The sequence below is a fragment of the Colobus angolensis genome, unplaced genomic scaffold, assembly GCF_000951035.1.
Source record: "Colobus angolensis palliatus isolate OR3802 unplaced genomic scaffold, Cang.pa_1.0 Scaffold6, whole genome shotgun sequence".
NCBI classification, from domain to species: domain Eukaryota; kingdom Metazoa; phylum Chordata; class Mammalia; order Primates; family Cercopithecidae; genus Colobus; species Colobus angolensis.
Window position 1 is genome coordinate 14164971 of NW_012119598.1, and position 15250 is coordinate 14180220.

The 15250-nt window shown below is 42.7% G+C and overlaps 1 protein-coding gene across 3 annotated transcripts in view; it reads right to left on the reverse strand.

Moving 5' to 3' along the window:
- GFOD1 (glucose-fructose oxidoreductase domain containing 1) overlaps window positions 1-15250 on the reverse strand; it is a 120689-nt gene that overhangs the window by 25406 nt on the left and 80033 nt on the right. The window contains exon 1 of one of the 3 annotated variants that reach the window (XM_011962711.1): window positions 14214-14441. The exons of the other annotated variants lie outside the window; for them this stretch is intronic. Within the exon in view, the coding sequence (XP_011818101.1) occupies window positions 14214-14262 (49 nt within the window). The 5' untranslated portion in view covers window positions 14263-14441. Of the gene's footprint in view, window positions 1-14213; window positions 14442-15250 lie in introns of those variants that run through there. 3 annotated transcript variants of the gene reach the window in all.

Genomic DNA, 15250 nt, shown 5'->3' on the forward strand with positions numbered 1-15250 from the left:
AGAAAGAAAGAAAGAAAGAAAGAAAGAAAGAAAGAAAGAAAGAAAAAGAAAGAGGCAGGCAAAGGAAAGGAAAGGAAAGGAAAAGAAAAGAAGTGAGAAGATGTGACAGAAGCCTTTGTAGTCATGCCCCTTCCCCTGCTTGCCATCTTTATAGAAAGGATCATGGGCCAGTCCAGAGAGACCCTGTAGTCACAGTATCAGGGCAGCTCCTGTAGAGCTCTCCATCAGGGTACCATAACAGGGGTTCCTGAAAACAGAGTCTCCTCCTCTCATTTCTCAAGTCTGGTGATAACAAAACTTGCTGAAACATTTCTTTTCAATAGTGCCAACCAGTGCTTGAGTTTTTAATTTTTTTAAAAAATCACTGATTACAAACAACTTTTTATTTTTTTGGAGAGGAAGTTGTTGCCTATTCAATTGATATGGACTCTACAAAATAGTACATTATTTTCCTTGGCCAATTTCTTAAATAATGTGTAGTTATTGTGCTAGTTAGCTAACTGATAAGCAGAGTCATTCAAAAGCATGTACCTTGTTCTTAGTCACACATTATCTTTTTCATAATTTTATATAAAATTTGTGCTTCGCATGAAAAAATGAGAAAGTTCTTCATGTATTATATAACAAGTTAGACAAAAACGGGCAAGACACAGAAGAATGTGCATGGTATACTATCATCTGTACAGAAAAAAAGAATAAATATGCATTTGCTTGAATTTATGTAAAATATCTCTCGGAAGGAACACCGATAACTTTGGTTGCCTCTGGGCAGGAGAATGGGTGTCTTGGCGAGAAGGATGGAAGGAGCTTTTCGGCATATCTGCTTTTGTATTCTTAGAATTTTTTTTTTTTTTAAGATGGGGTCTTGCTCTTTTGTCCAGGCTGGAGTGCAGTGAGGTGATCATAGCTCACTGCAGCCTCAAACTCCTGGGCCCAAGCAATCCTTCTGCTTCAGCCTCTCAAGTAACTGGGACTACAGGTGCATGCTACCATACCTGGCAATTTTTTTTTTTTGAGACGGTCTCGCTCTGTTACTCAGGCTGAAGTGCAGCGGTGCAATCTCAGCTCACTGCAACCTCCACCTCCTGGGTTCAAGTGATTCTCCTGCCTCAGCTTCCCAAGTAGCTGGGATTACAGGTGCGTGCCACCATGCCTGGCTAATTTTTGTATTTTTAGTAGAGATGGGGTTTCACCATATTGGCCAGGCTGGTCTTGAACTCCTGGCCTCAAGTGATCCACCCGCCTGGGCCTCCCAAAGTGCTGGGATTACAGGCGTGAGCCACTATGCCCGGCCTTTCATACCTGGCTAATTTTAAAAAATTTTTGTAGAGATAGGGTCTCACTGTGTTTCCCTGGCTGGTCTTGAACTCTTGGCCTCAAGGAATCCCCCCCACTTTAGCCTCTCAAAGTGTTGAGATTACAGGTGTGAGCCACTGTGCCTGGCTGGGTTTCTTTCTTTTTCTCGTAGAGACCGTGGCTTTGCTATGTTGCCCAGGCTTATTTTAATTGTGAACAAGGTGACTACATTGCCAGTTCAAAAATACATAGATAAAATTAAAATTTGTATTTAAAAATGAAAAAAAATGCCCTTACAATGTCCCTTAGATGGGAAATGGGGGCTAAAGTTTCAGGAGAGAAGGGTAGGCTGGATTAAACAAGGAATGGCACATCCATCAGCATGACAGCCATGGCCTTGGCATGGCCGTCTCCCAAGAGGCACTGGATCCATGATAAAGAGCCTATAAACCACCCGATAAAACTCATATATCATTGCCTTGCCTCTGATAAGGGAATCTTGTTTTTCCTTTCTTGCAATACAATAGAGATTTGTAAATTAGCCAGAAATTCAGATACTGCTGTGTCATAGGCTGGTTGGACAGATGCCAGCCCCTTCCTAGCTGTGTGAGTTCAGATAAGGGAGTTAAGCTCTTGGGGCTCCAGCTTCCTCATCAGTAAAATGTAGACAGCAATATCCTGATGGATCAAATCAAGATAACTTATGTAAAGTAACTGGCTGCGAGTACTCAGTCAGAAATGTTAGCCCCTTTCCACTTGAGATAAAGAGCCCAGAGGCTTTATGAGTTCCCTGGTCTTTGTTCCCACTGAAGAAACTTCCTTGGCATCAATGCTACAGCCACTCCACCGTGCACCAGTTAGTTCCAGCCATGAGGACAGAAGCTGAGGACCTGCCTCTGAGAGTCCCACTCAGGCCATGGTAGCCCCAGTCCAGGGCACTGGGGCAATTCTAGTCTAGCTGTGCTTTGTGCCCTCCATGGGGGATCTGAGCCTGGGACGAGCAGAAGGCAGGCAGACGGGGATGAAGGAATGTCATCCTTGCAGGTCACTGTCATCTGCCCTTTCCAAACTTGTAGCTCTGGGTTTTAGAATTTGAAGGCCTGGGGAACAGCATTTACATGTTTCATTTGTTTGTTTTAGTAACTGTGTTTACTAACTGTAAAAAAAACTTTTGTTAAAAGTTGTTAAAAAAAAACTTTTGTTAACTGTGTTTAGTACCCATGCAAATTAAGCTGAGAAACAGTGTCACTTCTGCTTCTATGTAGCTCACTAGAAATCCTCCAAACAACTATAGCCATCATTTGCTGAGCACCTACTGTTTGCCAGCAACAGTACTAGATGCTTTATCGTCAATCTTCCCTGCAGAGCTCTACCTCCATCTTATGGATCAGAAAATGGAGGCTCTGAGATAGCATATTTAATCTGTGCCAGGTCAACAGAGCTAACAACTGGGTCAGGATTTGAACTTAGGTCTGAAGGGCCATGTGCTTTCCAGTGCACCTCTTGAAGTGAGTGCCACACTGAGTCACAGAGAGCTGTGCCCATAACATCATCACCTACAGGGCAGGTGGCCTTTTCCTAGGAGTTGGTGCCAAGGATTCTGAGTACCCCTGTGTGGCAGACTGAATGTCAACATCCCGATCCCCAGAGCCTGCGAATGTTTTCTTACAGAATGGCAAAAGACACTTTGTAGGTGGGATGAAGTTAAGGATCATGAGCTAGAGGATTATCCTGGATTAGCCAGGTGGGTGGGATGTAAGCATACCGCCCTTACAAGGAGGCAGGAGATCAGAATGGGTCACAGGAGACGTGCCCTGGAAGCCAGAGGTTGGAGGGACTTGAGAAAGGGGCAATGAGCCAAGGCAGCTTCTAGAAGCTGGAAAAGACAAGGGTATGGATTCTCTCCAGAAGCTTCCAGCAGGAACACAGCCCTGCCAGCACACTGAGTTTAGACTTTCTACCTCTACAACTGTGAAGAGAATAATGTGTATTGTTTTAAGCCACTAAATCTGTGACAATTTGTTAAAACAGCAAAGGAAACTCATATACCTGGGGATGTTTCAAGTCAGAGGAAGGGGTATTTACCTCCCAGGAGGAAGGTAGGGCTTCCTGAGTGGTGGCAATCACAGGTGTGCAGTGATTGACACCGTCAGAGCCACAGAGAGGCCAGATGTTGGAGACAGTGCTCAGAGAAGGCACAAGAGCACCCAGAGCAGAAGCAGACCCACTGTGGGCGCCCACAGTGGTCTCGAACTCCTGGACTGATTGGCCTGCCTTGGCCTCCCAAAGTGCTGGGATTACAGGTGCAAGCCATGGCACCCAGCAAGACAGATTTTTAATAAAGTAAAACAAAGTCTTACTCTAAAGCCCAGCAATTCCACTCCTAGAAATTTACCAAAGAGAAATGAAACCTATGTCTACACAAAAGATCCAAATGTGAAGCCGCCCTCAAAATGAAAAGCAGTGTCCAGCTCGGGCCCCTTGTCTCTCCATTTGAGGACTGGGGCCTGCCGTGAGAAAGTGATCTGCATCTTCACTTTTCACTTCCTCTTTCACCTCTAGGCCCTCTATCATCTCTGGGGCAGCCTCTGCCATAACCTGGAAGGGTGGAGGCCCAGCCTTGCATCATAAAATCCAGGGGTTGGCCCACTGGGGAGAACAGAAGGCCCTGCTACCACTGGGAGGACAGACATTTGCCTCCACCTGCTTCCACATTAGAAGTTGATGCAAAACAGGAGAGCAGGGTGGGGAACAGGACAAATATTTGGCCAAATACCAAGTCAGTCTTAGGAATGAGCAAAAGATGGTGGTGCCTTGCAGTGGGCATACCAGGAATAACACACAGCCCACGTGGCATTATCCTGGCACATTCTATTACTAACAATTTGAATGGCGGCAGGGGCAAACCTTTGTAAGTGTAACACGTTTTATATGAAAATAAACACTGGTACATTTGGAACTGAAAACAAATTTTGCATTAATTTTTAAAAGAAGACATTTCCGACTACAGGCCACATCCCCAGATACTCCCTCTATCTTCCAAAGTACACATCTTATTTCCCCTGTCCTTAACTGCTATTGCAGAAGGAAGTGTGAGAAGCTGCGTAGAGGGGAAAGGGCAAGCCTGGAGCCTCTGCTGCTGGGTTTGACTCCGGGGGCTGCCAGCACGAGCTGTTTCATGTCAGTTACTGCACTATGCCATAGATTATGTTATGTACTACGTCAGTGACTGCTCTGGGCCTCGGCTTCCTCATCTTCAAAATGGAAATGAGAACTATTACCTCCTAGGGCTGTTCTGAGGATAAAATGAGATCAGGTATGTACATGCCTTGCACATATTAGTCAATTGTTACTGTTAACAGCATTCACAGACACCTAACTTGGATCTGTTACGAGGTTCACTTCCTTAGCAGGGATCAGGAAAATGCTTATACAAGACCAGGTAGGACCTCCGTTTCAAGTTTATCCTTTTGAAATGTTCCAAATCTTGATTGGTGGTGATTTGAGTGTATGTATTTAGCAAAGCTCATTAAAGTATACACTTACTATCTGCTTATTTCACAGTATGTAAATTTACCTGAATAAAAAATTGTTTCTAAAAAAATTTGCTCCTCTGTCCTTAAACACCTATTTTGTATATTTAACCCAGAATGTGCACCCTAGTGCTCAAATGCAGCACCCAAGGAGCTCACATCGGGTGTTTAGTTTTGATTAATGGGCTTTCCTGGACTCAGAAAGGAGGTAATTTAGGATTCCAGCTGCCTGCAGGCAGAGAGAGGCTCTGTTGAGCCATCAGCACCTCACTGCCGCCCGCTCAGCCTCCTGGTCTTCTCAATAAATGGTGACTCCACTTTCCTGCAGGTCAGGGCTCAGGCCAGCCAGTGGCCACCACGAGGCAGCATCCCAGAGGAGGAGGTGGGGAGGGACATCCAGGGACTCAGCTGCTTTTGAAAGCTCTGTATTGACAAGGGTTCCACAGACACCAGTTGATTTGCCTCATTATTGTTATTTCTTCTAGCACAAATCGTAAGCCAATTACAGTAACATTGGGCATTTAAAAGGCAGGTGCTAGACAAGCACTTTACCACTTTGGAAAACAGGTTTTTTTGTTTTGTTCTGAGACAGGGTCTCACTATGTCACCCAGGCTGGAGTGCAGTGCGTGATCAAAGCTCACTTCAGCCTTGACCTCCCGGACTCAGGTGATTCTCTCACCTCAGCTTCCAGAGGCATACCACCATGCCTGGATTAATTTGGGGATGGTGGCGGGGGGAGGGGGGTGTAGAGACAGAGTTTTTCCATGTTCCCCAGGCTGGTCTCGAACTCCTGGACTCAAGTGATTGGCCTCCCAAAGTGCTAGGATTATAGGTGCAAGCCATGGCGCCCAGCAAGACAGATTCTTAATAAAGCAAAACAAAGGCTTACTCTAAAGCTCAGCAATTCCACTCCTAGAAATTTACCAGACAGAAATGAAAACATATGTCTACACAAAAGAACCAAATGTGAACGTTCATTGCAGTTGTATTTACAATTCCAGAAACTGGCAATGACTCAACATCCAACAGCAGCTAAATAGATAAATAAATCGTGATACCTTCATAAAATAGAACACTACTCAGCAGTACAGATAAATGAACTACTGAGACATGCAACAACATGGAGAAATCTCAGAAATGGTATGCGGAGTGAAAAGAAGCCAGAGGCAAAAGGACACAGGCACTCTATTTGTCTGCAATTGTGAAATAGGCAAAGTGAGCTATCATGGCAGAAAGCACAGCAGTGGTTACCAGGGCTGGGACAGAGGCTGAGGCTGGGAGGGTGGAGAATGCACCAAAAAGTCAACTCAGGCAACTATCTGGAATGATGAAAATTTCCATATCTTGAAATTGCAGTGGCATTGCACAGGTATGTACATTTACCAAAACTCACAAAGCTATATATTTAAAATAGGTACATCTTATTGCATATAAATTACCTCAACAAAAGTAGCAGGGAGAAAGAGAAGGGTGACCTGATGTCTCTGAGGGGTGCTCCCTTTGGGGGAGGCCAATACATCATTTCTTTCTCCTAAGATCCTCCACGTGGTCACACAGTCACTGAGAAGCTGTTTTAATCTATAAAACTGTGGGGATACTGATTTCATTTTTTTTTTAAAGAGGCCTCTGGCTTCCTGATATATTGAAGAGAAAGTAAAGACTTCCTGGATGGCAAAAGCTCTAAAATAGACATAGTGCAGGCCAATACATTAAGACATGCAGGACCGGGCAGGGATTCAGCCAGCACACAATGGCAGTCACATTGGAAGTGGGATAAATGTTAAGATATCTATTTCTCAGTTGGTAAGGAGCCACTGCCCTGAGATGCCTGAATATGTCTCCATTATCCAGGAACCCTTCCCATCTCTCCAAAGTCCAGCAACTTGAAGAGTTGGTAGCTACCACAGCGGGAGCCACCAAGATCCCACTCCAGCTCCAAGGCACCTCTGTGTTGATGGGTTGGTGACTGGTCATACTCAATAAAAAGATATTTCGGATGTCGCACTCCTCCCGAGAACAATTTAATTTAGGAGTAATTCAAAGCAGATAGTGATCAAAAGAGCACACATTTCATCAGAATGAAGTGCTGCCGATGGAAAAATACATAAAAGTGGGAGAATCTTTCCACTTTTAAGCTCTGCTTTGACCCTAGTCACAGACTTATGTCTCACATGCAGATGAACATTTTAAAGCAAGAGGGAAGAGTCTTGGGAGACCAGAGAGAACACCGTATCGGGTAACTAGAGAGTAAAGATGGTGAGGGAACACAGGAGGCCCTGAATGACAAACTGTTCTGTGTGGCAGGAGAGACTGGTTCTCCACCCTATTAAAGAAAGAGGCACAAGAGTCCTCTCCACCATTCTTTATAACTATGAGTCACTGACTCTCAAGTATAGGGGTGGGGACAGGAAACAATGATGTTCTGTCAGTATCCTCAGCAAGGATTACTTCCCCTCAACAGGTGCCTGGAGAGCCAACAACAGCATCACACCCTTATGAAGACCATAAGTCTATGTTTCAAATTCCTTTCTATGAAGTGAGGTGCGAGAGAGCTGAGATCCATTTAAGGAGGATGTCTGACTACAGATGTTAGCCTATGTGAGGTGACAGACTCATTGCACTTGAATAATATGAATTTAAACCCTTAAAGCACAAAAAGGGAAAAAGAGGGGCTCTTAGAAAATGGAGGAGACTTGAAAGGTCTAATTGCCAGGTATAAAGTGTGGGTCTGTTTGGATCCCTATTCCAGAAGACCAACCATGAGAAGACATTTTATAGATAATCCAGGATATCTGAATCTGAGCCGCATAGTAGATGAGGGCAGGGAATTCTTGTTAATTGTCATGGGTCCAGTAGTGGAAAGGGAAGGGAAGGGAAGAGAAAAAGGGAAAAAGGGAAGGAACCAGTCCTCATTAATTAGAGATTCTAGCTATGGTATTTACAGATGGAATGTCATATAAGTATTTATGGATAACGGGGCACTATTTACTTTAAAATTTTGCAGAAAAATGAACAATCTGAATATGAATTCAGAAAACAAGTCCATTTACAACAGTATCAAAACAGAATACTTAGAAATACATTTAAGAAGTGTAAAATATGTACTATGAAAATTAAAATATATATTTGAAAAAATTAAAGAAGATCTTAATAACTGGAATGACATCCTGTGTCCATGGATCAGAAAACCCAATATTGACAAGACAGTAATATTATCCAAATTGACCCACAGAGTCAAAAACAACTGCTACCAAAATTCCAGCTGCTTTTTATGTAGAAATTCACAAGCTGGTCCTACAATTCACATGAAAATGCTAGGACCCCAGAATAGCAAACATCATCTTGAAAAAGTATCCTCTTTAAAAGTAGCAGGAAGACTACTTTTACACTTCATGATTCCAAAACTTACCTCAAAGCTACAGTAATCACAATGGTGTACTACTGGCATAAGGATGAACAAATAGATCAATGAGAAGAGTTAATTAAGAGTTCAGAAATAAATTTTATCTTATGATCAACAGATTTTCAACAAAAGTGCCAAAAAAATTCAATGGGAAAAGAATAGTCTTTTTAACAAGTGGTGCTAGAATAAGTGGCTATCCACATGCAAAAAAATGAAGTTGGAGGCCTACCTCATATCATAGGCAAAAATTAACTCAATATGGATCAAAGCCTAAACATAAATGCTAAAACTATAAAACTCTTCAAAGGAAACACAGGAGTAAAACTTTGACATCTCGGTTTTAGGCAAAGCCTTCTCTAGACATAATACCAAAAGACAAGTGACTATATATAATATACATAACTTGAACTTCATCAAAACAAAACACTGTACTTTAGAGGACATCATCAAGATATAAAACCACCGACTGAATGGTAAAATATATTTGCAAATCACAGATGTGAGAAGAAAAACGGTATCTATAACATGTAAATAACTTAACAATTCAATAAGAAGAAGACAACTCAAATAAAAAATGAGACAGGATCTGAATGGACATTTCTCCAAAGATGGCATATAAATGTCCAATAAGCATATGAAAAGATGCTCAACGTCATTAGTCTTTAGGGAAATGCAAATCTAAACCACAATAAGATACTACTTTATACCCATTAGGATGACTATAATAAAAAAGACAGAAAATAACAAGTGTTGGCATGGTTGTAGAGTAATTGGAACCCTCAAACACTGCTCAAAAGAACGTACAATGGTGTAGCCACTTTGAAAAACATCCTGGCAGCTCCTCAAAAAGTTAATCATAGAGTGACCATATGACCCAGCAATGCCAAACCTAGGTATAGAGCCAAAAGAAATGAAAAAAGGTACTCAAACAAATACTTGTACATAAATATTCATAATAGCACTGTTCACTATAGCCAACAGGCGGAAACAACCCAAACGTCCAGCAACTGATGAACAAATAAACAAAAGGTGGTACAGTCATGCATCATTTTCTCATGGGAATATGCTCCGAGAAATGCATCATTAGGCGATTTTGCTGTGCAAACATTATAGAGTATACTTACACAAACCTAAATGGTAGGGTTTTTTTGCTTTGTTTTTTTTTTTTTTTTGGACTTTTTTGTGTGTGTGTACTTTTTTGTTTTTTGAGATGGAGTCTCGCTCTGTCACCCAGGTTGGAACGCAGTGACGCGATCTCAGCTCACTGCAACCTCTACCTCCTGGGTTCAAACGATTCTCCCGCCTCAGCCTCCTGAATAGCTGGGATTACAGGCAAGCACCACCACACCCAGCTAATTTTTGTATTTTTAATACAGACGGGGTTTCACCATGTTGGCCAGGCTGGTCTCAAACTCCTGACCTCAGGTGATCCACCTGCCTTGGCCTCCCAAAGTGCTAGGAAGACAGGCATGAGCCACCGTGCCCAGCCTGATGGTAGGTTTTTATGTGCTTACCATATACCTAGGCTAGATGGTACAGCCTATCGCTCCTAGGCTACAAAGCTGTATAGCACATTATTGTACTAAATACTGTAGGCAATTATAACACAGGGGTAAGTACTTGTGTATCTGTAAAGATGTATACTAAAAATTATATTATAATACTATGAGACCACCATTGTATATATGGTCCATCATTAACTGAAACATTGTTATTTGTTACAGGACTGTATGGCCGTAGGATGAAATATATTCAGTCATAAAAGGAATGAAGTACTGATACATGCTGCAACATGGATGAACCTTGAAAACATCATGACATGTGAAAGAAGTCTCACAAAAGACCACTTGTTTTGTGGTTTCATTTATATAAAATCTCTAGAACAGGCAAATGTATACAAGCAGAAAAATTAGTGGTTGCCTAAGGTTGCAGTGGAAGGATGTTGGAAGAGCGATTACGAACAGATATATGGTTTATTTCCGGGGTGATGAAATGTTCGAAAATTGATTATGGAGATGGTTGTACCACTCTGTGAATACATGGCATTTTTGGCAGGAAAAAAGTGGGAAGTTATAGATGAAATATTAATATCAAAATGTTTGAATGTTTATATATTTTTAAGAGTTAAAAAGTAAACAATAATAGTTTGAAATCAGCCTAATTTTAAATGAAACTTGTAATACATTTCTGTGATGTCTAAAATATTGACTATCATTTTAACGCACATAGAAAATTACCGGAAAAGACTTTGCAAAATATTCTGAGATGGGGAACAATTTAAGGGGTCCCAAGAGTCCAGGTCTGACCCAGGCTTGGCGTTTTCTTGCGCTAGGAAGTCACAAAGCCGTGGACTCATCAAGCAGTCATCTAGTCCAGCCCCTTCTTAGAATTGAGGGAAACTGCAGCCAGCCAGGAAGACTGAGGAACTTGCCTGAGGTTCCTGCCTTTCATAAAATTCTTCTAAGGATCAAATGAGACAATGCGTACGATGAAGTTTTGCAAATCCTTTGGATTACAACTGTAGTATGTGGAATACGTGAGCTTGAACCTCAGTTCTGCCACTTTTTTGCTACGGCCAAGTGTGTGGCTTCATTTCCTTGAGCCTCAATAAAAATGAAGATACCACCAGCCTCAAAAGGGTGTTACAAGAACTAAATGAGGAAACACTCTCCCAGCATCTCCCAGAACAGAAACTCGGTGTGGGTTAAAGGTTAGCCACGCTCTTAGCAAAAGAACATGTGAACTACACAGTGGAGCCTGCATGCAGACTTGGGTGCAAAATTTAAGGTAATGTCATTTCAAGATGTAAAGAGGAAATTCTCATTTACAAAACCTGGTTTGAGTTGTCTGCATGAGTAATTTTCATGGGATCTGCCATGTAAAATAGTTTGCTTTCAAAGGTTCCAAGAATAACATGCTAGAGTCCTCTGTGCCAAATTCCACCTTTGGGTCAAATTCCACCATTGCTTTATGGGGTACCCAGTGTTTAAAAATTTTTCAATTTAAATGCCTCTATATAGGGTACCTCTCTCCCCAGTGCACCACAAGCCCCACCATTCTCTCTTGTCTATCCTCAACCCCATCTCACCGTACATCATTACCTGGTCCCTGAAGGTGATTAAGTTTCTAGACTCTATCTCCAATACTAGGAAATCTCTTTGTTGGCTATCCAACTTTCCTCTTATAAAGGTTTGCAGAGCCTCTTCTTTTCTTTTGAAGTCTTTTCAAGCTTTAGAAAGTTTTTAAAAGGTCATTTAAATATTTTCCATAACTTAAAAAAGCACTAAAATATTTTAAAAGATAACATAGACCAGTATTTTCCCAATAGGAGAAAAATACAAGCTGCAAATACAAGCCACCTGCATAGTTCTAAATTTTCTAACAGCTATGTTAATTAAGGGGGGAAAAAACAGGTGGAATTAATTTTAATAATATATTTTCCTTAACCCAATATATCCAAAATTGTATTAACATGTAATCAGTATAAACGTTTCTGTTTCAAATGAAGTATTTGAAATCCAGTGTATGTTTTATATTTACAGCACATCTTAATTTGGACTGGCTCAAGTGCTGATAGCCAACAAGTGGCTAGTGGCTCTGAATGGGACAGCACAGATTGAGATGACCAGTGATAAATCATCCAATATGAGGCCTTGAAAGAAGATGTGAGGTTACACAGGAAGAGAACCTCTACATTAGAAAACACGTAAGTGGCAGATTCCAGGGCTTTGGTGGTCATGCTGGTGACCATGGCTATAGTAAAGCTGGAGACAGAATGAAACTTAGATCATATTATTCCAGCATAGAGGAGGAGGGGAGGACATTCACGGCTTCTATTTTTGCTGCTGTTTCTCCTTCGTCTTTCCCACTCTGTGTGTATCGTGGGTGGGATGGGGCCAGAGTTGAAGACAAAGTGAACAAAGAAGCATAAAAGACAGGATTGAGAGACTGCCACTCCTGAGAGATATTTTCAAGCCCCAGCCTCAACTCATTAGTGGCTTGAAGGGTTCCAGGGCCAGAAGGAATCTGGGGACACTGGCAAGGATTTTCCTTTCATTCTTGGCCTCCCCACCTCAACTTCTGAGGCAGCATCCTCTATCTCTAAAGAACAGGCCTCCTGCCTCTGCTATTCAGGGAATATTATGTTCTCCAAACTGTGATATTTTGGGTCCTTTTGGCAGGAGGTGGAGATGGGCAGGGGTGGAAAGAACCCACGAATGTTCTCAGAACAAGGAACCAGTAAAGTACAGACATCTGGCCCCAGGATTTTGCTGGCTCCAGGGACGTCACTGTAAACCCACTAACACTAATTGCTTTCACGTCTGCTCCCATTTCTAGTGGAAATAAAATGCCTCTCTGGATAATGGAAAATGAAACGCCCGTTTGCTGTTTGTTTACCACATTACATAAGAGCTCTCTGTACCACCCCTCCTCCTCTGGCCCCTGACCTGAAACCCTCTGAAGGACAGCTTGTGCAAAGCCTGCAAGCGCTCTACAAGTACAAGGTAACACGGCTTCAGAAAGGGCATCTGTATTCATGTTAGGACTGTACAACTCCTTAATTCTAAACAGACAGGAGGGGAGGGCAGAAAGAAGAGAGCAAGAGCACAATCAAGAGTGAGAAGAGTTCTATTTGCTTTAAATTCATGCTTCCAGGAATATTTTCCATATCCTTACTTGATGCTAAGTGCAAAGATCTAGAGTAGCTCATCAAACCTCAACTTCCAAATTCAGTTACCCTGACAAAGAAGGGGAAATACAGGTCCAGCTGAAACTGGGGTTTAAGAAAGTGGACTCTCATCCGCTGGGCCTTTAAAATGTCTGACAGTAGGTGATTGGGAAGCCTTCTTTGACAGTCCTGTTCTGGTTGGCTGCCTGTGTTTATCCCCATGTTGGCATTTTGTACACAGTGTGATAGCAAGTATAAAGACCTCTGGCTGTCCTTCCTCTCCCCTTGTCAGTTCTCTCCTTCTTCTCCAGCAGCAGAACCACTCATTTCAGCTGGACCCATGGTTGCCAAGAATAAAAAACTCCATTTCCCAGTTTCCCTTGCCATTAAGTGTGGCCATGTGACTAAGTTCTGCCCAATGGGATATGAATGGAAGAGCTGTGTAAACTACCCATGGTGCACCCTCCATTTCCCCTTTCCTGTGTGACATAGGAAAAGCATGAGGCCATATTGGGCCACGTAGGCAAAAACAATACTCTAGGGATGGTGGTGCAAGACAGAGAATCCTGGATCCCAGACACTGCTTACTGCTTACTGCCAGACTGCTTACAGAGGGACTGCTATGCGAGGTAGAACTTTTTATTTTGGATCTGGGTTACTGCAGCTGAAATTGTATGTTTGGGATCTATTTGCTGAAGAGAAGAAAGGAGGATATCCTTAAAATAGATGACCCCACCATTTGGCTTTCACATTGAAAAGCCAGCTCTTCCTACCTTTCTTATTGATGAAGAATCTTACATCCCTACCAGCTCCCGGACCTTGGAGACTACATCTTCCTCCTTGCCTTTCTTTGTCCCCACTTCCTTCTGTATGCTGCCTACTCCCAGGCTGGCACAGAGCAGCACTCCTTGACCGGAATGGCCCAGACAGTTGGAATAAAGGATGACATTAAAATAGAGCCCTTTGTTATGTCTCTAGGGAGTGTCTTCAAAACACCCTGTTACAATGGCTGAGAAAATTGCCTAAGATGACCAAGTTCAGAGGGCTTATCTTTGAATCAAAAGTAGGAATGGGGTTTTGTGCAAACGTCATCTTCTGCCCAGTTTTGAGGTTCTATGTAGCAAACTTGGAGTAAAATTAAGATCAAATGGGGCTCAGAGGATCAACTGTTACAACAGGCCTCAGTCAGATGGCTTTTCTTGAGCCGCTGGATTTCATCAGGAGAGAATTGCAAACACAAACCCTTTGTTTAATGTAGATGGTGATGAAATAAATAGGGTGACTCCATCTCAACCACCCTCCTCCTGGTACCCACCCAACAGACTCTCGGTGATTGCCCAACCAAAGAGCAGAAGTTCATAGAATATCTCTTCTTGGGTCAGCACCCAAAGGTGGGAGTACTTGGCTTTGCTCCCAGAAAATTATACTCTGGTGAAGGTATGTGAGAAATGTGCCCTTCCCTACTGCACACTGCAGAAGAACGTGGCTGAGCGCTCGGCCACGGTAGCATCTGTCTTCCACATAGAGAGTCTTTATGAACTGACGTCTTCTCTCTCCGGCTCAGGCAATAGCCGCTGCCTGATCAGAACACAATTGAATGTGACCTTGGGCCAGGCTATGGCCGGCAAAGGTTAATTTCCTTTCCTTCTTAGGGCAGGACCTAGTTCCAATTGTCTCGCTTTGCCTAACTCAATTTTCCGCACAATATAGCAAGCTCCTTATCTTGGGCATCGAGGGTAAAGCTTCCCCTTGTTCCTCCTTGTGGTTCCCAGTGGAACTTTGAGGAGGGGCACATTTTGCTTAAAAAACATTAATTGTGAAGTGAGAATAGCTTTTCTACTGATGACTGCTATTCTAGTAAATATGTCTGCCTGCAAGGACCTCCCCATGTGACCTGGCAGGGAGAGAAGATAATGAGGAGCTCAGGTGAACAACTCAGCACCTGAGGAAAGTAGGCCAGTGGGTCAAAATAAAATCCAGCCACGAGCAAACAAAAGAGTTAATGAACAGGAGATCACCTGCCGCCTGGGGCCCTCTACCTTCAGCAATTTCATGTTCGAAGGCACTCTACGCTCACCCGGGTAACACAGCTTTGTTAAGGGAAAGGTTGGGCTGATAGATTTGTTCACTTCTATAGTTACTTATCTTGAATGACTGCATTGTTTTTAGAAAAATGACAATTCATTTTTTAAAAATTAACACAGGCCAGTGTGGTGGCTCACGCCTGTAATCCCAGCACTTTGGGAGGTGGAGGCGGGTGGATCACTTTGAGGTCAGGAGTTTGAGATCAGCCTGGCAAACATGGTGAAACCCCCTCTCTACTAAAAATACAAAATTAGCCGGGTATG